This window comes from Acanthaster planci, linkage group LG09 (assembly GCF_054643075.1).
Source record: "Acanthaster planci isolate LZ-2023a linkage group LG09, COTS_SCS, whole genome shotgun sequence".
NCBI classification, from domain to species: domain Eukaryota; kingdom Metazoa; phylum Echinodermata; class Asteroidea; order Valvatida; family Acanthasteridae; genus Acanthaster; species Acanthaster planci.
This window is the reverse complement of record NC_141785.1, coordinates 4120920-4141907: the sequence shown is the minus strand read 5'-3', so window position 1 is coordinate 4141907 and position 20988 is coordinate 4120920. Positions and strand designations below refer to the sequence as shown.

At 41.4% G+C, this 20988-nt stretch overlaps 1 protein-coding gene across 18 annotated transcripts in view; it reads right to left on the bottom strand.

Annotated features, from left to right (window-relative positions):
• LOC110985335 (peripheral-type benzodiazepine receptor-associated protein 1-like) overlaps window positions 1-20988 on the bottom strand; it is a 184018-nt gene that overhangs the window by 54459 nt on the left and 108571 nt on the right. For all 18 annotated transcript variants that reach the window (XM_087141264.1, XM_087141261.1, XM_087141262.1 and 15 more), the window contains 3 exons: window positions 20695-20784; window positions 10042-10164; window positions 1915-2019 (listed from right to left, as the gene is read on the bottom strand). In XM_087141264.1, coding sequence (XP_086997390.1) covers window positions 1915-2019; window positions 10042-10164; window positions 20695-20784 — 318 coding nt within the window. The remainder of the gene's footprint in view (window positions 1-1914; window positions 2020-10041; window positions 10165-20694; window positions 20785-20988) is intronic.

The following is a 20988-nucleotide window of genomic DNA, read 5'->3' as shown; positions in this document are numbered from 1 at the left end:
ACCCGCTTTCGAGCACACAGGCTTTATACACGAAGCCGGGAGCCCAAAACCGGGACAAAAGAGCTGGGCCTTGTAACAGGTTCGTGAACAAAAGGAGGTTATAAAACATCGCACAATCTGGGCCCTTTTTTTAAGGCTGCAGGCCTGGCTGAAATACTCGGGCGTCAATAGATTTTGTCTGTCAGGCTACAGTGGCCATCAGACAGTAATTCATGTGGGTGTAATTGTCCATTAATTGAAATGATGAATTTTTGAAGATTTTTGAAAACTGAAAATATTGAAATTCGCCCGAATGTGTACACTGCATTTTTCAAACCACCCGGCAGCAAGTGGTTAAGAGCAGATTAAATATATACCTGTACACATATCTTTCTAGCATATGAAGTGATGAGACTTTTGCACAGAGTAAAAGGTCAAGCCATCTGAAGGAAATTAGATGTATATCAAACAGTGATGCACCCTCAGTACCACTATGATGTCGGTGAGGGCTTTGATACATGAACCCTTGTCTGACAGCTACATGTATCTCTTACTCTTATACGTGTAGCAAACGTTAAACAGACAGGGTACCTGTACCTTGGGCTACACATGAATCAAATGGATATCTGAAGTGAAGTTTAAATGTGTCCTCCGGGGACCTTCTTTTTTTTTTCTTTTGTGGCTAACATGTTTTCTTTTCTGCAGGGGCAGTGAATGCAGCGGACACAATAATGAAAAGAAAACAGCTAGTTTGGAAGGGGCAGGAAATGCTTGCAAAATTTGGTTTTGGGGCTGTTTACAAAAAAATCTGCCAACGTGACAACTTGCTCAATTCTGAAAGGGTACGGTTTTTTGGCTGGCAGGTCCACTTTACAATCTACATGTACCTGTGGCAGAATATGTAACTGCCTCATCTGTCCAGCATTTCAGATATTTTTATTGTTCAGTTCACAGCCTCCTCATGAGTGTTTCTCTGCATCTGTGCATCCCCGAGGAGTGAAAGACACGAGACCAGCCTTCATGTGCATGTTTTCTGGACCTGTTGATATTTTCACCCATGAGTTTTCAGTTGAGTTCTTGGTTTCTCAGACAGGGATGGCGTGAAACTAATCTGTCGGCATTTCCTTGAAACCATTTTTCTCACAGCGCAATAAAATCCACCTAACATGGACCTGCACAAGTATCTTAATTACGTTTGTGTCTGAAAGAGAGAGCTTTGGACTTAGACTGACCTGTTGGTGTTTTCTGGTATCCATTTTTTTTCATACGCTGCAGCAGAGTGAGACCCAACTTGCGAGTCTTTCAACTAAATTTCTGGGTCTCTCGAAGGGTTGCAGTGAGAGCAAGTTGGGGTTTTCTGATGTAAAAGTTCCATGGGAGCTGAGCAATGAGTCTTTCAAATTGAGTGTTTACAGTGTAAGCATTTCAGACAGAGAGGGATGGAGGGACACCAAACTGTTGGGGTTTTCTGGTGGACAATGGCCATCCCATACATGTAGCTCAATGAGACAACCCACAACAAGTCTTTCATTTGAATTTATATCTCAGAGAAAGTGGAATCCACCCTGAGCTGAAGTGCGCCCTCACCGGCGAAAGAAAGACATATGGTAGTAAGTTTTCCCACTGGGTTCTTGCACGCATTTGGCATGCACACAAAGACCATCAATTTCAGACTAAATTTGTTGCGCGTACTCAGCGTGCTGTACATCAAAGGTGCATAAACTTGCATACCTATACGGTGAGTGCGTTCAAAGTGACAGTCAATTTCATTTCAACACATGCCCTCTTTTATTCCTGCTCAGAGCAGATTAAGGCCAACCTTGTGGGAGAATTCACAACCACTTCTTCCCCACATATCTCAATGACATCCAATCTGTGAGTGTTGAAGTTGAGATTCTGAGAGTCTCAGTCTCAGAGAGAGAGACTATGGCCTACCTGTTGCAGTCTTCTGATCTCCTCCTGTTTTTCCCTGAGCTCCCTGATAGCCTGCTCATATTCCTGTTCTAGAGCTCGACGCTTCTCCTCCGCGTCCTGCATCAGCTGCAGCCAAAGAAAAGAACATTCCATGAATGATGTATCTAAGGTCCTTCCTTCGCTTGCTGTTGTATGTCATCAATTTTGTAATGAATGTAAACAGGCATTCATAAATACGTATACCTTTGACAGGTTCAACAATGTGTAACATGGTCATGTATTAAAGATTTGATAATGCCTGCTGCGACTTGACAATGCCCGCAGCCTAACAACGAGCTAGCACCTGGATACCAGATAGTTTAAATCCATTGCTATTGGTCAATCCATTCATACTGGTCTGTATGCGTTGCAGCACGCAGAACCCATGCGCAAAAAGCCAATATAACAAGATCTGTCTCGACTGCTTGCACAAGAAATATACCATAAAATGGATGAGTGTGTTCGGGAAAATGAAAGTAAAATTCTTGAACAAACTCTTTGGAAATCTATCATATATTGACCTCTTTTGACTCTCTGACTGAAAGGGAACAAATATGTACTTGGTTGGCTTAAACTTATTAACATTTAAGACTGGCTCAGGCGAATGAACGCTAATAATGTCCTCGCCTGCAGCTCAGGCATTAGTCACATCCATTCTCTGGAACCAGTCTTCAATGCATGTTTAAAGGGATATTGAAGAGAAATATTTCACAAAATTTTACTAAAACCCTTGAAATTGCACCTTTGGGTTCAATTAACCTAATTTAAAATTTTTGTTTTGCTATTTTAGTCCATGTTTTAGAGATTTTTAAGCTAATTCCATTTGAATCTCAACCACGGCACTCAACCTCAATGTTGCATTGATTTGAACACAAATTTTTCCAGATTTTTTCAAACACTGCTATTATAGCTTTTTTTTGCTGTGTAAGTACATGTACATCCGGTGAGCAACCTTTTCTCAGAAATGTTTCAACGGCAAATTTGGAGGTCAAAATTTAAACATGAAAACATTAAAAGTTAACAGCGAACAATTCCTGGATTAACAAGTACATAAAAGCAAAAGTGCCCTCACTTGTCGAGAAATGTTTGATCAATTTTTAATGCTTAGAAAGTGCACTTTTCAGTTCACATAACTCATAAACAGATGTCAAACCATCTTCATATACCGAAGAGCACAGACCTACACAAAAATAATCCTCATAAAAATTCATTGCATGGTTCTTTTACGACTGGCCAAGCACATACACATAAAATATCAAGTAAGTAATACGTACAAGAAATCTTTTGAGTAAACGAAAGATTCACAGTGCAATCAAACTCTTCAAAAACAGTGCTGATTTCAATAACCTTAACAAAATCACCCTTTCAGGGTCTAAAGCTTTAATGATCTGACCCTTTTTTCTCCTAAAGTCTTAGATTTGTGCCTGATATCTTCAATGCTAATTCCTGTTTAATATGTATCCTGACACAATGCTGTAAGAAAAGTGAAAATATTTAAGAATCATGAAAATGCTCAGTGGTTACCCCATACATGTATAACATGTTTGGTCGGGAAAGAGGAAGGAAAAGTCAATGTATGAAAATTGCCAATAAAAAAAAGAGAAGAAACGAAGAAAAAATAAAGATCAAAAAGAATACTCCCACATGGCCAAACATGCTCGCGTGTTGTGACATCAGATTCATTTGCATAAAATTTATTTTAACTATACCACGCACCCTCTTTAGTCCCCTGGTGTTAAGATGTAATTCCAATGCAGATGTAAAAAACAGCACATGACATCTTGAACAACAAAAGATTTGTTTTCCTTTGAGGGGATGGGGAGATTTTATACATGTATGGCAGGTTGTTATACATGTATATTGACAAGTTTTGATTCGGGCAAACTTGGGTCATTCTCATGAAACTCAGCATGCTGTGTCCCCCACTGAAAGCATCGTGTGAAGAGTGGCTACATTGACAGAATCACTGACCATCGAGCAAAAGACACTTCTCTGTCCATTCCTAGACTGCGTTTTGTCAAGTCCCAAAAGATCGGGAGGGTGGAGGGGCAATACTCAGCCTTTAATAAAACATATGATAGAACAAGAAAGCAGTCCTCCCAGCCCGGTGCTTCCTGATGTCACAAATGGCACTGTGCATTGAAAATGTCCTCAACAGCCCCCAAATGCCCCGGCCGAGAGTTCCTTGTCAAAACAATGCACCAGGGCTCCCGCGATGTTCGGAGAGCACATCCGACAAGTTGGGAATCAATTTTATCAACAACATTCATGAAGCCAGCGGAAGGAAGGGGAGGGCAGGAGGGGAGAGTCAGTCCTGTTCCCAATGCTGCAGAGGGGCAGCGTGACTTGAGGGTTAGTAACCCTTTCTTGAGGCTTTGCAGCTCAACAGCAGAAGTAGGTTTCTGTTTTTGACTCTATCCCCTATGTGACTCAACAAGGGCAGTCTACTCCTCAGGCTTGACTGAGTATCATGTTAATTTATTGAATTAAAGTTTTGTGGCAGAGCCACAACAACTTTTTTTTTTCACTTCATCAGAGAGTCAATACCTCATTGAAGACAGATCTAAATGTAGCAAGAACAGGATGTGAATCTTCAACACTGGAACACTGCATAGGAGACTGCAGGTAGCAAGTCAATTTAAGTTGTTTGTCTGCACTCCTATATGGGTGCATTGTACATGTCATGTACCAACGACACCAGCCACTGAAACTCTATGATCCTTACTGCATCATTTTACATGCCCATACGTTCTGCAAGCAGTCCATCTTAAGACAGAAAACCCAAAACACTGCCTTGATCAAAAGCAGCCGTGTAAATTTCCAGCGATTCCCTCCGCTGCCTTGGGCCACGAGGTTGATGAAAATTGTACTCAATGTGAATTCGCCTCCTGCGCCCGCAGCAAGCAATAACACGGAGTGATCAGAAAGGATGCGGGGGGGGGAGGGAAAAGACAGAGAGAAAGAGCGAGCAACACTTGCCTAGTGCAGACAGACTAAATTCAATTTACGATTCAGCAACCACATGTTGTGGCCCCCGCAGTGTGCAATTCCCCTCATGATTAGCTGTTACATGAGACACAAGGTGTCTCCCTCACAGTGATTTGGATACAATGCGTATAGCCAGCCGCTCAAGCCGCGAGTGGTTATTCGACAGACACATTTTTTTTTTTCCTTCTTGGCCAAAGAGATGATCTAATTATTGTTGTAAAAGTTGCCAGCGGCCAGCCTGAGAGTGAACAACCCGTCTGCTAGCGTCTGTTGGTTTGGGGACCACAATAGCCCCGGCAATAGCCTAAAGAAGAACGAGACCAAAATCAATTCCATTTTATAGACAGAATTCAGACTGTTTTTTAGAGGGGGTGTAAAAATGGTCCTCACTCCATATTATAAAGGCCTTAAGGAATTGTTCCCCATCCTTCAAACTGTTTGACATTTAGAAATACTCACGAAAAAGTAGTTTTGTAACATTGGTAATTTGGAGGAAACCAGCAGACAACATTTGCCCTCAACTGGGCCACACAGGGCTGCATTACAGGTGAAGGAATTAACAGAAATCAAGGAAGCAAATAAAGTTCTGCTTCTGGTTGCCACTTTCATTTTCAGCACGGAGTATGTGAACCTGGAACCAAACACGAGTGAGAATCCAGGCTTTCCATAAACCTACGGACGCTGCAATTTTATCATATTTTCCCAAAATGTGGCCTTCTTTGAAGAAGGGTTCAAACCATGGGATTTCTAGCTGTTTCTAACCGTTATGGTCACTAAATCAACCACATGCTACTGATGACCCAATTCCTGAGACCCTTTCACATTCTCCTATTTTTGAAATCAACGTGGATCGACCATGAGCAGATCTTGCCTGGACTGAATTAGGGTTAAAGCAAGGTGTACTGCTCAAGCCAGTACGCATATCCAAACACAGGTCTGCAGTAAGTTCTCATTTCTCCATGGCAGAGCCTATAAATCCAGATCCTTCCCAGGGCTGAAGTTTGTTTCACCTGTGTAGATTGAGAACCACTCCAGCATAAAAGCTGTATTGGATTCTCGCCAGTATCAACTAGGGTTACAGAAAATTACTGGGCTTGACCCAGATCCTATATTTGTATGAAAGGGCTTCGGCTACAATGGAAACCTGATTTGATCATGTGGGAAATCAGGACGAGCCGAAGATTTCAAGCCATTGAACAACTGTTTACACACCAGACTCCAGAGTGTAGACCCTTCCCCCCCTCCCAACCATGTAGATGATTTACCCATTTCAACCCTGGCACGGGCCTGCCACAGGCTGGTAGTGCATTTCGCTCCTATGGTCAGAGACAACAGGCTAAAGCAATGATGACGCCTTTTCACACTAGACATATTTCGGGGTTGAAGCAGGGTTGAAGTGGGGTTGAAAACCGGCAGAGATTTACACTTGAAAATTGTCAACCCTGTGTCAACCCCGAGATTGGCTTCAACTCGGGTTGAAAATTGTTTGTACTCATTTCTGGGTTCAACTCACACTGATAATAAGCTCAATTCACATGAAACAAGTGTGAAATAATGCTGGGATGAATGCAGGGTTGAAAAATTCACTTTTCAACCCAGGGCAGCCATGGGCTCGCCTAGGATTGAATTCAACCTGGGTTGGGAGGCAGTAGTGTGAAAATGCCTCAAGACTGGTAACACCTTGAAGGAAAAAAAGTCTTTAATAACAAGCCCCAAAAATCCACGATAAAATGTCTCAAAACAAAACCCTTGCTGATCACTTTGAAGTCTCAGTGGGATTGGAGAGTTCTAAAATGGCTACTTTGGATGCTAGGCAATGGAAAAAGGTGCCTTCATTGCTCATTGGGGACCAAATTAGAATTTTTAATGGGTCCTTCTGAGTGTAGGAAATATTGGCAGGCTGTCAGAAGGTGCTATAAGGTTGCACTTGCGACCAAGGCGGTGATCTATAATCTGTCAGAAGGAAGAAAAGGGGACACCAAGAGCCTTATTCAATCAGAGGCACAAATGCGACACATCTGATGGCCAGACAGTATTGGCGGGCTGCTCCAATTCGGTGGGGTTTGCTCTGAGCAGGTTTGCAAATCTAGGAGGCAAAGTAACATCCGCAGAGGGAGAACACTGGTGGTGTCGTTTGGAAGGTGTGGATATTTATGGGGGGGTGGCCAGAAAGGAAGGACAAAAAAAAAACAAGCAAACCATATATGAAATAACTTCCAGAGAAGAAGTTGATGAGAGAACATATTGGCTCCGAGCAACTTATTTCAGAGTCAAAGTCAAATCCATCACAAGCCAACAGGCTGCAAGCCAACTGAAGCCACAAGCTGTTCACACAAACAAACAAACAAAGCATTCCTTTTTTTTCACTGTTCACCCTGTCACCTGTGACTGGTCTGACAGGACTTGTAAAAGGACTTCTGGAGGACTCAACTACAACATTGTCTCTCTCTTTTAATTAAATAACGGAACTCTCCATGTAGCTGATATATTTAGAAATGCAGGCACGGGCTCTCACTTTTCTTAATGAAGATGCAGTACTGTCTGTCCTGAGACGACAGAATGCTTCACTTTGCCAAAATTCTGGCAGCAGGTAAACCTTGAGACTGTATTTATGTGTCACTCACACTTCTACAGAGATTTCGAGGCTGCCCAAGATCAGTGGAAACTTGTGACCACTAGCAGTGGTAGTAATATCGGTGTTAACGGGACAATAATGTTTGTAGCGAAATCGATGCGAGAAGACAGCATCTAACCACCCACAGAGTACGCTAGTAATGCTATGCCATTTGTCTTCTCTCTCTTCAGCAACAGTTTTTGCTTTCACACAGCTGGTGAGGGAGGGGGAGAGAGAGTGGGGAATCAAGCAGAGCCAACGACGCTGGCCATCACTCGGGCCGGCTGGAAAACAAATTTACACTGTGATGCGATCAGTTTGTCTTTCAGAGGAAAGATGCACACTGCAACCCCCGGGCCAAGACGTGTTTGGTTACAGGTAGTCGTAGGACTTTGCAGCAGCAGTTGGGTGCTGCGGAGGAGACAGGGCTGAGATTCAATTAAACGCGGGCAGCCTCAGATGGGGATGTGTGTGCTGGACGAGAAATTTGATTTCATGGTTCTGGAGGTTGGACCCTGGCTAGTACGATCTGTGTATAGATTTGGCACTGGGTGTGGGGAGCCTTGCTCAGCAATGTTGTCTGCTCATTACAGCTTAATGAAACTGAGTCTTGACAGAGGGCATTAAAAGTAGCAAATGCAGACCTTTCCAACCTAAGCGGGACAGTGTCAGAAGGAGATGCTTATTATTAGCAAAATTCAAACAGGCAAAGCCATGACAAAAACCAAACCAAGAGCCAAAGCCAATCTCATTCCACCCCACCAATCAAACCCAACTCAGCCTAACCTAACTCAACCCAACAAACCAAACCAATGAAAACTAACTAACCAATCAACAGGCAAACACACAGTGCAACCCCCCCCCCCCCGAAAAAGGTATAAATTGTCAACCCTTGAATGTATGCGTATGGAGAAATGTTACGTGAAGATGAATGCTTGCCAAACAGCTCAAATCCAAACTGATGCGTTTAATAAACCTTTGGCATTTCCGGCACCTTCATGTCTCATCTCATCCTCTTAGTTCAAATCACCATTAACCAGCTTTACACAATGTAAAGGCCGGGCACTTTCATATATCTCCGTCATCTAAAACTCTTACATTCAGGAGGACCATTAATCACCTGTAGAGGCATTTTGCGCCTTTCACATCGCATCATCAGTCAACAGCTTATGGCAGTTTTCACTCTGTTTCTTACTTGAGTTGACATCCCCGGAAAAAAAAAACAATTCCCGCATCAGTGCCCGGTAACCCCGGCAACAGGGAGATGAAAATACAAAGACAGAAGCCCTTTTCATGTCCAGCCGACAGCGTTAGTAGTAAGAGACAGCCACCCCCCCACTTTGACTCCTATCCCGATGGATCAGTTTGTAATGATGGAATGAGAAGCTGGCAAAGTTGCCGTCAAGGGAGCGGGACATGAGAAGCACCATAAATATTTGCAGGGACTTCGGCGAGATAACATTTGCAGATGCTATGGTGTATGCCCCAGGGGGTCAAGCAGGAAGCGCGATGTGAAATGATAGGGAGAAAAAACATTTATTTTATTGGACAAAACATCTTTAAGATCCCTAACTCTCTCCAAATACACGTGTGTACTTGTAACGTCTGTGTCACTGACACTTTGCACAAACATCACAGTTATGTTATGCAGCGGGACTTTAATTTACATGCAGCTGTTTAACAAATGCTAAACAAGATCTCCCGTTCCCGGTCCAATTTCATGGTGCCTCAGAAAAACAAACAGCAATATATTCCTAACAATCCAGACAGGGCAACCTAACTAAAATGCACAAGTTGTACGCGTAGGTGCTCACATAGTCATGTGACCATAAAAATGAGCAAAGAAATTGACTGGAGTGTTCCAGTTGATTTATTTGTTCATCATCCTTAGGAGCAGTACATTTCTTAATGTGCATCCAGCACATGTATAATGACAATTTCAGGGATAAGATTATAGAATAGAAAAAATAACGGAGAGAAAATCCATGAAACGTCTGGCAGTGGGGATTAAGGACATTTCAGGAATTTGAATGACAAAACAAGGTGTTGGCTCTCTCCATAATTGCTAATTGTATGAATACGTGTGGTGACATTTAAATCTTGTATATGGTTTTCTGCACAAAGCGCAAAAACAGACAGCAAATCTTAACTGATAAAGCCTCTAAAAATCTGGCATTTTGGGGTCAAAAATCCCAACAACCATAAAAAAAACCTGACAAATCACACCCTAGGATTCTTGTTGCGTATATGTATGCAAGTTGCATTTCACAAAACCTTGCTATGAGCCTCGAGCTTGACCAAGAGAGGGTGCAATTTTCTAGGCAACGGAGGCACCTTTGGCCAGAAATGAACTTTGCTAGTTCGAGAACGACTAGGAAATGCAAGTGTTGCGGTCGCATCGCTGCCAACAAAATGAAGACTCCTCTTTTCACCCGATGAGGAAGGGTGTTTCTGCTCGAGGCGAATACAGAAAACAAACTACAATGCACTCTGCTCCGCACACTCACCGACAAGTCTCTCTCCAGCTTCTCAACTTTTTCGTGAAGAATGTCTCGCTCGAGGGCAGTGTTCTCAAAGAGCTGACGCTGCTCATTCACCTCCACTCGCAGTTTCTGGCATTCTCTGTTTACCTGAGAGCAGGGCAAAAACCAATCAGAAGTCATTATCACATGGTTACCCCAAAAGAACAAAAATGGGACTAGTACTGCAGGGGTAAGTTTGGGGAATGAAGAGACATTCTGTGAGACATTCCACAGAGAGGTTGTAACAATAACACTATGTACAGTCATTTGCAAAAGTTTAAGACCACCTGGAATTTGATTGGTATTTCTGTCACTGGGCCTGCATTACATTGTCTCATTGACTGATTACTCAACATGATTTTACAGGGGTGCATAACGTCAGTGTAGTGCTATTTACCCATTGAATGAAATTTGTTGCAAAGGCAGGTCTTGTATGACATTTTGTCTGCAAGGCAGCATGGGTGAAAAAAAAGCCAGTCTGAGCAATCAGAAATAAGGGAGGGCACACTGAATATTAGACTGTTAACATGTCAAATCATGGAAATGTAGTCAAAAATGTTCAGCCAAGGTACCAAGGTTACACATTGAAAATAAACATAAGTTGCCATGATCGATTGGTTTAAGTTTGGTTTTCCTTCAGGTTAATGCATTTTCTATGGGTGGTCCCAAACTTTTGCAAATGACTGTGCTTGTAGCACTTTTCAAAAGCTGACAAGGTACCGGGTATCTCTGCCAAATACGTAAATCCTGTGTTCATCTTACTCCTGTTACAAAGTACAACAAGCATATTGCTAAACGTGATAAAAAAAATTTAAGACAAAATCTTCACTCTCTCAAAATATTTCCCAGAGAGTGAAACAAGAAAATATTTCTTTAAATAAGAAACACGTTGAATGTTCTTCTGGGGCAGAGGCGGGAACATTTAATCTCTGAATTAGATTTTTTTCCAACCATTTTTAACAGTGAAGGAAAAACTGAATGACTGAACCTCTAAAATATCAAAACAGTTTGGTCAGAAATCCTGAAGTGGAGAAAATCTTGAGAAATCTACCCGAGAGTGGGTAGAAATGAATTTGCACTGCATACATTTGGCCAAGATACAGGTTTGAAGCACTATTTCAATACCATATGAGTGCAATTTCAGCTCAACACACACAGTTGTCTATTTGAAGTTGCCCATGGGGACAGCCTCCTGCAATTAAGATGTCTGACAGCTACAAGTCCAAGTTTCAGTCAGAGTTTCTGCTGCTGAGCCACTCTCACTCAAATGATGATATCTGAGTTGGCAGAGCACAGTGGATTTCTCAAGTGTAAATGTTTAAAATATGAGTATGGGGGGCATGTACTCTAAACGCACAAGGCAGCTCAGGGGTTTGGGCCTGAAATCCAGGTTTTGTTGTAAACGTACGTTGATGTATAAGTCTGGTTAACTTATTTATTGGTTTAAAACGTATTTCATAATTTTGATGCCTACTCGTACGTGTCTTTCTTAAAATATGAATTGAAATGCATCATGTTGGCAAACAAGTTTTAGATGCAGGATGTAGCAACAAGTGTTCACTCATAACAGTAGTGTGAATTAGAAATCAAAGTATAAAAACTACACAGCAAGTCTGTCCATCTGGATCAAACTCTACCCGTACATGATGAGCATGCACACAGCACTCGGATACCACTATACACACACTAAATGTGATCCGTCACAACAAAATGAGAGTGAAGTCGCATTCCCCTCCTTCCTTTTTTGAAGGTTCAAAGTCATATTGAAGTGGAGGTTCATTTGGGGGTTTTGAAATATTTGGAAAGAATAACCTGTCTCCTATTTAATTCCAAATATTTCGCAGGATCATATAGTTCAAAATGTCCTTTTCACAGCAGTTTTGACAACAGTGTTATTGGTGCCTGGTCTGAAATGTTGAAACAATGTTGGGAACAAAGACGCAAAGCTGCCAGAATAAAGTCACATCGTCACCTTACACTTTTACCCTAAGCGTTCCATGTACATGCCATTGGAAAGCTCTTTTTCTGCTGAACTCAAAAATACCAATACAGTTGAATCTCGTTAATAAGAGCACTGTTAACACAAGAGTCTGCTTATAACAAGGAAAATCATACATGTAGGTCCCAATCCTTTGTTTATCATTGTTTTCATTCCTGATAATACAAGGTTTCTGTTATAACAAGGTAATTTGCCAAGTCCGAAGGGTCTCTTATTAACGAGGTTTGACTGTATCTCAATTTTTGAAAATTCCCACTTTCAGCTCATTTTGTGGTGACAGATCACGAATGTCAAGAAAATCTACAACGAAACAGCTACCCTCCACATGTATACGAACATGGGAGGGGCATATACACTCTCCTGTGAAATGGTAAGATTCCCCCATTTTTCAAGATGTATTTTTGCGTTGGGGAGATGTTAATTATATATAACGGTTTTGCCCGTACCCAACGTATGTTAATAAGCACTGTATGCTCAGTGCTGTCCGAGAGCTTGCGAAAAAAACCTCACAAGCTTACTCGGGTGGGACTCGAACCCACGACCTCCTGCTTACTAGTGCAGATGTCTTAACCACTCGACCACCGAGCTTGCCGGGGTCGGCTGGCCGGTCCGAGTCAAATGAAGCAGCGGGTACCGCGAACTATTTTCAAGATGTATTTTTTTTTTTTTGCGTTGGGGAGATGTTAATTATATATATAACGGTTTTGCCCGTACCCAACGTATGTTAATAAGCACTGTATGCTCAGTGCTGTCCGAGAGCTTGCGAAAAAAACCTCACAAGCTTACTCGGGTGGGACTCGAACCCACGACCTCCTGCTTACTAGTGCAGATGTCTTAACCACTCGACCACCGAGCTTGCCGGGGTCGGCTGGCCGGTCCGAGTCAAATGAAGCAGCGGGTACCGCGAACTATTTTCAAGATGTATTTTTGCATTGGGGAGATGTTAATTATATATAATAATATACATTTAATTATATCGCAAGCTCTCGGACAGCACTGAGCATACAGTGCTTATTAACATACGTTGGGTACGGGCAAAACCGTTATATATAAGATTCCCCCCTCCTGTATATTTATGTTAACTCCTCCCCCTCCCCAGTTGCTGCCATTTCTTGGCAGTACACAATTTTGCTGAATATCGCCAACTCAAAATATTTGTTTTCAAACATACATGTATCACACAAAGATCGCTCCACGCAGCCGATACTTCTGATAAGGGAATTACCCCTCGTTGCTTAAGCGGACAGGCTGGCATTTGCAAATATCACATCTGTCATGCTTTTGTCTGCCAGCGGTGCTGGACTTAGGAAGAGCGGGAAAAAAGGGAAGGAAAGAAATGGTGTGGGGGGAAATCCCCCGAATAATCAGATTAAAACCGTGGCCCTGGGGCCAGTGATGAGCCACTGCCATCATCCGTACTCATCTTTTCCTTGAGGTATGGAATATATTCAGGGATTAGAAGTCTGTTGAGTCAGGTGATAACGCTATTTGTTCTATGGGCTGACCTTTTCCACTTCGCAAGTTAAACCTAAACTGTAAATAAAAAATTTATAAGATGTGTGCCAAAAAGTACTCAGCTTTTGTCAGTGCATTTAAATTACATTTTACATGTGGATGCAGGCACGGGTATCAAACACAAAAATTATTTGAGCGGTTCGATGGGCAAGCAAAAGCAGTTTGCTCTTAAAGTTAAACAAAAAGAAAAAAAAGAACCTTTCCAAATTCTGCCAAATATTGACTAGGCATGACACAAAACAACATAAAGGCCTATCTGTTGCCAACACGCAGCCGTGTTTGCACAGGGGTTGTAATTGCTCATCATTAAATTTAAGAACGTGGACGCCATTCCCACTTCAAAAGAGCAATCCACGGAGACAGTACAAACATTTCTTTGTTAAACTCCAAGTAATTGCTGAGATACAGAACAGTACGTACACATCCAAAGCACTTTTAATGATGTATACTTGTAAATGTACTTGGTGTTTAAGTTGAAACACAAAACCAAAAACAAGACAATTAAACATATAAATGAAATTAAAATAAAATGTACTCAAACCCTAAAAACAAACAACCACCACCATCAAATGAAAATCAAACTACGAAACTGTCATCAAATGTGATCTTAGTCAAAGTCAAAATGTCCACTTTTTTATGGCAAGCTCTCAACCTCCCTTCCAAATTAAAAAAAAAACTCACAAGCGGGGAATCAGTGTGCTGACAGAGACTAATTGTGACACAAGCCGGGTCCATCAATCATATGGTTAAAAGTGTCTGTGAGTCTAGACATGGAGGAGTGGAATCACCAGCTACTAGACACCTTACAAGCACATGTATTCCTGTGTTCTTTTGGTTTCACAGTCTCAATTCATTTACTCTTTATTTAATTCATTTATTTCAATTCTTGATGTATACAGATTAAACCGGTACACACACAAAAAACATAAGATTTGGCGAGAAATAAGTAAAGGACAATATCTAATTAGCTCCCGAAGCATTGCCAAAAAGGAAAGAATTCCTGCCAAAGGGCTTTCCAAACTTATCATATATAAACAAATATTAAACAAAATAGTGTGGAACCCTGCAAGCAACCACTCCCACAAACTTACACCCAGTATCCACGTGGATAAAAAAATATCCAGGTCATTTCTCAGTAAACCTCTGTAGCTCAGTGCCCCCCATGACCTGTTGGCATGTCTGTCAACAAAGAAATCCACCTACTGGGAGAGGTCAAATATCACCCCTGGGAATACTGGTCTTTCAACAGGCCCTACTCTACAGGGGTTACAGCTAGGTTAAAGGGACTTGGCAGTCTTGAAGGACATCAGTTGCTTAAGGATTACAAAAATGTTCAGCTTAATTCAACAAAAAATTTAAAAGTTATTAAAAAAATACGATAACCCGTATGCGTTTTTTATAACGGTCGCTTACGCAAGGGTTAAAAGTTTATTATACTGTATAAATTTAAGTCAAAACAATAACAACTAAGAGTTTAAATAAAATTTGAAATGACATGTATTAATTAAATTAAGTATTATTAAATACAAGAGCAAAACAAGTTAGAAAACATACATGTACAGTCACAGGGCTTTCAAATTAATTAGATGAAAAACAATTTATGTTGGTATTGCAGTATTATATAAAGGGGAGATTGAAAAAGTCAAGACCATAAACCCTCTTCCTTCCTGTGTACTTTAAACATGTTAAAAGCAGCATGGAACAGCCCCTTTCCCAGGCTGGACCTACATTAATCAGCGCCTAACCTTGCAATTTACCTGCTTCTGATTTTGAGAAGGCAAAAGGGTTTTGCATTGTTTCCAGTTATGACAGTGAAGAATATTCATGAAGGCAGTTTATGGAGGCATTTCATGAAGCATACCATTTAAGTGGAGGCGTGTGCATTTTCAAAACTGTGTACTTCTATTAGAAATTTCATGTACCCCAGAATGTTGAGAGACTTTAGTGTGCACGTGTCCAAGCAAATCTGTGTAAATTGAATGCTGACCGTCAAATATCATGTGACTGAAAATCCTCTACAGATGTAGGTTGGAGCAAAGTCTGATGTCTGTTTGTCGACCCCTAAACAATTCTTATTCTAAGCTTATCAACCATTCCATTACAGCAAACTGTTCAAAATTCGTTTTCACATAGAACAATCAAAGATATAGCACAACGGGTTAGTGTAGCGGTTCTTTCCTCGCTTTGCACCAATGAGGCCCGGGTTCGAGTCCCGGCTTGGCCCAGGCTTTAAATGCATTTGGTTTACAGTCCATACTCGCTCTCGCAGTTTTTCTCCGGGTACTACGGTTCCCTCCTGCCTCTAAAACTGGACCTTCTTCCTAACTCCGTAATGTGATGCTGATTAATAAGGTGTACGAATAAACGTACAATTATTGGAGATAATAGCCTGAGTTGCTGAAAACGCCATTAAAACAAAACAAAATAACAACACAACAGGTCCAGTGGAGAGCACACCGTCAACCGCAGCCGCTTCGTCAACCCAAATAACATTACAAGCCCAGAGCAAGCAAGGCACTGGACTGTCCATAATGTGCCCAGCACGGCTTCCAGGGACTCTGATGTGCTGAGTGTCCATGGTGTGAAGTCTGCGTGTCAGGCCTGTGGTTCTAGCTCGTGACAACCATTCAAAACGTGTCAGTCTCGCACCACTAGGGTGTGTGCTGGCAACCAGGTTATAAGGACGGAAAACAATTTTAAAAACAAACTTGAAAGATGATGGAGTGGTAATTAATAGTAAAGCAATAGCCAAGATGAGAATCCAGTTGTTTGCTCTTGCTTTTTTTTTTCAAGTTTATTTTGATTTAGTGCCATTTAGTTATTTAAGTCACTTCTCATACTGAAATATGGAAGGAGGCTTTTTTTTAGCAATCCTCCATCCTCAGCGCAGATGTTGTGTTATTTAAATGAGCAGCAATGTGACAATGTCTGAGCTTGCCACAGTGAAAGGAATGTGGCCAGGGGGCAGGACCTTTTTCTTTTAACTAACAGAGTGTAAGAGAAGTCCTCCCAATCTTCAGAAAGGTGGAATACGCTGACATACCGCTTCTGACATGCTTGTGTTTTGGATTCTTAAAAAAAAAGACTTTTTATTGCAGTATTCCTTCAAAGGGGGAAACCCCCCCCCGGCACTGACTTTGAGATCATTGGCACCATGGCAAAATGCTATGTACACAAACCAGTTATTTTCTCAGCACGGCTATTCTGTAGAAATGTTCAAATCTCTAGCTACCGTAGGATCACATAATCTACAATCAAAGTGCTAAAGCAATCCTGTCTAGTTTTCCCAGCATGATGTTTTCAGACTAGAAGGACTTGGATACAGCCCCAATGCATGCGTGCTGTTTGTGCTCACAACAAAGGTTGACAAATCAGTGCACAAAGCCAATTTTTGGTTCCTTCTTTTGTGGCGGCCGTGCCTTTATGGCGAGTCAAAAACAGCTTCTGTTTTTCTAAAGCGTACAGCAAGATTGCTTGTGCCAGGCATAAGTCAACTGACAAAGAGAGGAACGTCAAAAATGTCTTCATTCTGAAAAGCGGACAAAAGACTCCTCTTTTTGGTCCAACGGTGCCTTTACAGCAAGTAAAAGAAAATCAAATTGTTTGCACCGGGCACGAATGGTCCTGACAAAGACGCGTGTCAGCTCTGAAGGAGGTAATAAGTTCAATTTACCAGTGGAAATTAATTTACATTTCCAAGGTCAGTTTTTTTTCCTGAGAGGAAATAAACGTCTTTGTTGTCATTGAAACCCTCTGGCAAAAAGCACGTTACACAGGTTTTATCTGATTATCACATGTAAATGGCCAATGCATACACCTCGGCCCACCATACAATGACTACATGCGCTGATGATCAATTACTGGTTTCCACATGAAAATTAGACAGTTGCCATGACGAGACTGTCTTTGATTCGCATATTCAATTGAAATAGTCACCCGACAAGTAGCCAAGGTTATATTCTGATTGAATAACTCCATACTAACTTTTGATGATGGAACACACTTTGGTTTGCGAGGACTATATTATGACGCGGTAACACAAAAATTGGAAACCATCACGTAAGTTCTGACCTTCAACAGTTATCTAAAGAAAACAAAATCCGAGACAATCTTATGAATGCTGAATAAGCAGAATTTAGATATAAAACCTAATTCAGTGTCCAAATAGTGATTTTCTTCCAATTTAATATTCTTATTCAACGATGAAGGTAACAAGATTCTCAATTACCTGCTTTTCCTTTCAATGTGACTTTTTAAAGGTAAAACTGTTTCATGAAATCAACAAATACATTCACAAAAAGTACACAAGTACAGGACTGCAGAATTCTTTCACTGCTTTGCCAATTCAAATTAAAAGATGAAACAACACATAACAAATAGCTTAACTTTGTTTTACAGATCATAAATAAGGTGTCAGGATTGTCAGGTCTTTATTTTCCAAAGCTGTGTATTTTGAATACGTCATGAAGCAAAAGGCAATGTCTGTGTTTGCTGATTTGGGGCTCACTTTCCACCTCAGAAATCCACTGAGTCCGATGGTCACAGAAATTCATGTTAGGACTTTGCCGGTCATTAAACGCTTGCTTCCCTCGCATTACGTGGTTGTCGATAATTTCCCCGGTCAGTCTTTCGGCATCCACCGCAAAGGCAACTATAAATGGGGGATGGGGGCTCAAAAATTGTCTTCTTCAATCTCATGACACACCTCGTTAAAGACCAAAAAACCCAATGTACCACAAATTCTCATTAAAAGCACGTTCCAGTGAATTGCCAATGAGAGCTTTTAGGGATATAAGGGATAAGAATAGAGGCATGGTCTACTTTCCATTCAGATGTGTAAAAAAAGAAATTGGACGCTGGATGTAATCTGTCGGAACACATTTTGGAAATCTTTTTGATGTGTGCTAGCCATGCCTGGCTTAAGAGCCCCACGATCCCAGGGTTTAATGTATTCAGCAATTAAAACCAGCGATTACGATCTTTGAGACGGAAGCTTCCTTTTTTTTCCTCCCCGATTTCACTTTCCATTGCAAAAGAATTCACGAATGGATCCTCCCTGTAATAGCAACTGATCAGGAAAAGAGGCAGGTCTTTTGAGGCACTGTCGGTGCGACAGGGGTTTTCATATTTAATGCGCGGTCGGCCGACGTGTTTCTCAGTAGCGAGGGGGGGGGTTGAGGCAGACCGGGCGAAACCAATGACGGGAGGCCATCACTTATTATTAAATTTGATAATAATCTGTCAGCGATGGTTTTGATCAAATACTATATGCCCGGTGATTTATGGCTGGTGGGCTTTCAGTCTGATACATAAACGTCTGTGCTGATGCTGCACAGTGAAAGGTCATAAAGCTGTTCCTGATAAGTCGTCGCATAAGTCGAATACAAACTGAATAGTTTAATTTTTTTCTCTCTTTTTTCTTAGAGTATTTCTTGTCATTACATACAATATTTCTCCAAAGTGCAAGGGCTCACTGTGTCTCTGAAGACTGATGAAGCTGATGGGATGAGAACCCAGAATGATACTCAGGGAAAATCTACAGAATAAGGTAGAGACTGAGAAACTCCATCTACAAGTCAGCTTGGGTGGATCAAACCCCCTGTCACAGAGGTGGACCGTATTAACAGAAAAAGTATTGCTGCATTACATGTACATGTGTATTTTAAGCAAATAACGACCACAAACAAAGCGAGAGAATTTCCCTTGCAAAAATAACTACTACAATACATACAATGTATGATTTAGAAAACAAGTTTTCACATCCTTCTGGTATACAGTAGAGGACAGCCAGGCAGCCTCCTCTGAAAACTGAGTGGTTTAGTATTACTGGCTCCAGATTGTGGACGTGTTTGCAGTAAATCATTCCAACATTCGCTATGCTCAAAACTGTGCAGCAAGCCAATGGAAAGCTCTTCTTGTTTAAAAATCATAAGTACACGTCCAAACCCACTGCTAAGCCTTATGCTAATAGCCCTGTACATGAACACAGGTGTTTAGCATACCCCACCATACATCACTGTACTGAGTTTAAAAAACTGGACATCATGGAATCACATCTGATAGCTAGAGAGAAGCTTCTCCTGTCGAAAATTGGGTTTCAGGGCTACGGGTTTATGTTCATCCACATGGCAATGGGCTCCAGGCATAAGCCTCAGACCCGGGCCTCAGACCCAGCCTTGTGCCCATTACAAAGTTCAGCTGTCAACATTTACACCTTGTGTTTCTGCCTGCATACAATGTCTCATTTGTTTCACATCTCATGACACTGCAACCCAACTTGTAAGGTGAATGCTTATTTCTTTTCAAGAATCCAAAATCCTATTCCATGTCTTTTTCCCTGCAGAACCATTACTTTGCTACCAAGTGCGCACTTATAAAGGAAACCTCTTTGATAGTCTGACAGAAAGTAAGACGGATCATTCACTGGTCTCCTTTTTTATCTGGAACATGTCATGACATGTTTACCATGGCCAGGCTCCACATATTCTGCAGGTTTTTGCTCCACTTATGATGCATCATACTCGATACAAAAAAAATAAGATTTCTCCTTTGCCATTACGGTTGACGGCCCGGTCTTCTGTAAATTGAAATTCTCGGGTACGAAAAAGCTAAATTACAAAAGTGATGCATCTGATTGGTGTACGTGACTGTATTTCAGCCAAACCTAACACAATGGGACAACATTGTTCATTTGTCTGTTTTCTGGCAAAGGGAAATTGCTTGGTCTTATTTGGTTTTATTAGTTCTTATGATTTCAAGGATTCCTTCCTACCTTTTTTCCTGCTAAAATTAATTTCTTCAACTTGTGAAAAGAAACATCAAATGCCAAAATATGCTCAGTTTCCAAACACTGCTGAATCAAACAAGGCACAGGGCACACAAAAGCAGAAAAGGAACTTTTCCTTCAATTTCTCACTGGAGCACCGTGCCCAATTTGCTTCCATCCAAAATTTGAGCCAACTCAACCTACATTTTTAGGGAGCAATACCAAGACACTAAGGCCTACGTAATACCACTGTGGCCAAGTTGGGCATGTCTGTGCTCGTCAGATTTCAGAGTTTTGCATTTCTGTGAATTGGGGAAGTTGTCAGGCTATAAAGGAGTAAAAATCTTGTTCTACTCACATGTTCTAGAAGGTTTATTTTCTCCTGTAGCTCCGCGTTCTTCCTGGCTAAGGCTGTGTTCTGGATTAGTGCATTCTGGTAGTCTGTCGACTGTCAAAGTAATCAGAAGTTTTCATTCTTGAAAACAAAATCAAATATCCCAGCCTTTCTATGGTGTTTGGTGCATGTACACACAGAGGATACAATCCTCCAAGCTGAAAGACACCGCCATGCAAGTAACTCCAGGGATCTGGCACCAGCAGCCGATTTCACGAAACATGGCGTGACTTTAACCACTCGTAAGCCTCACGGCAC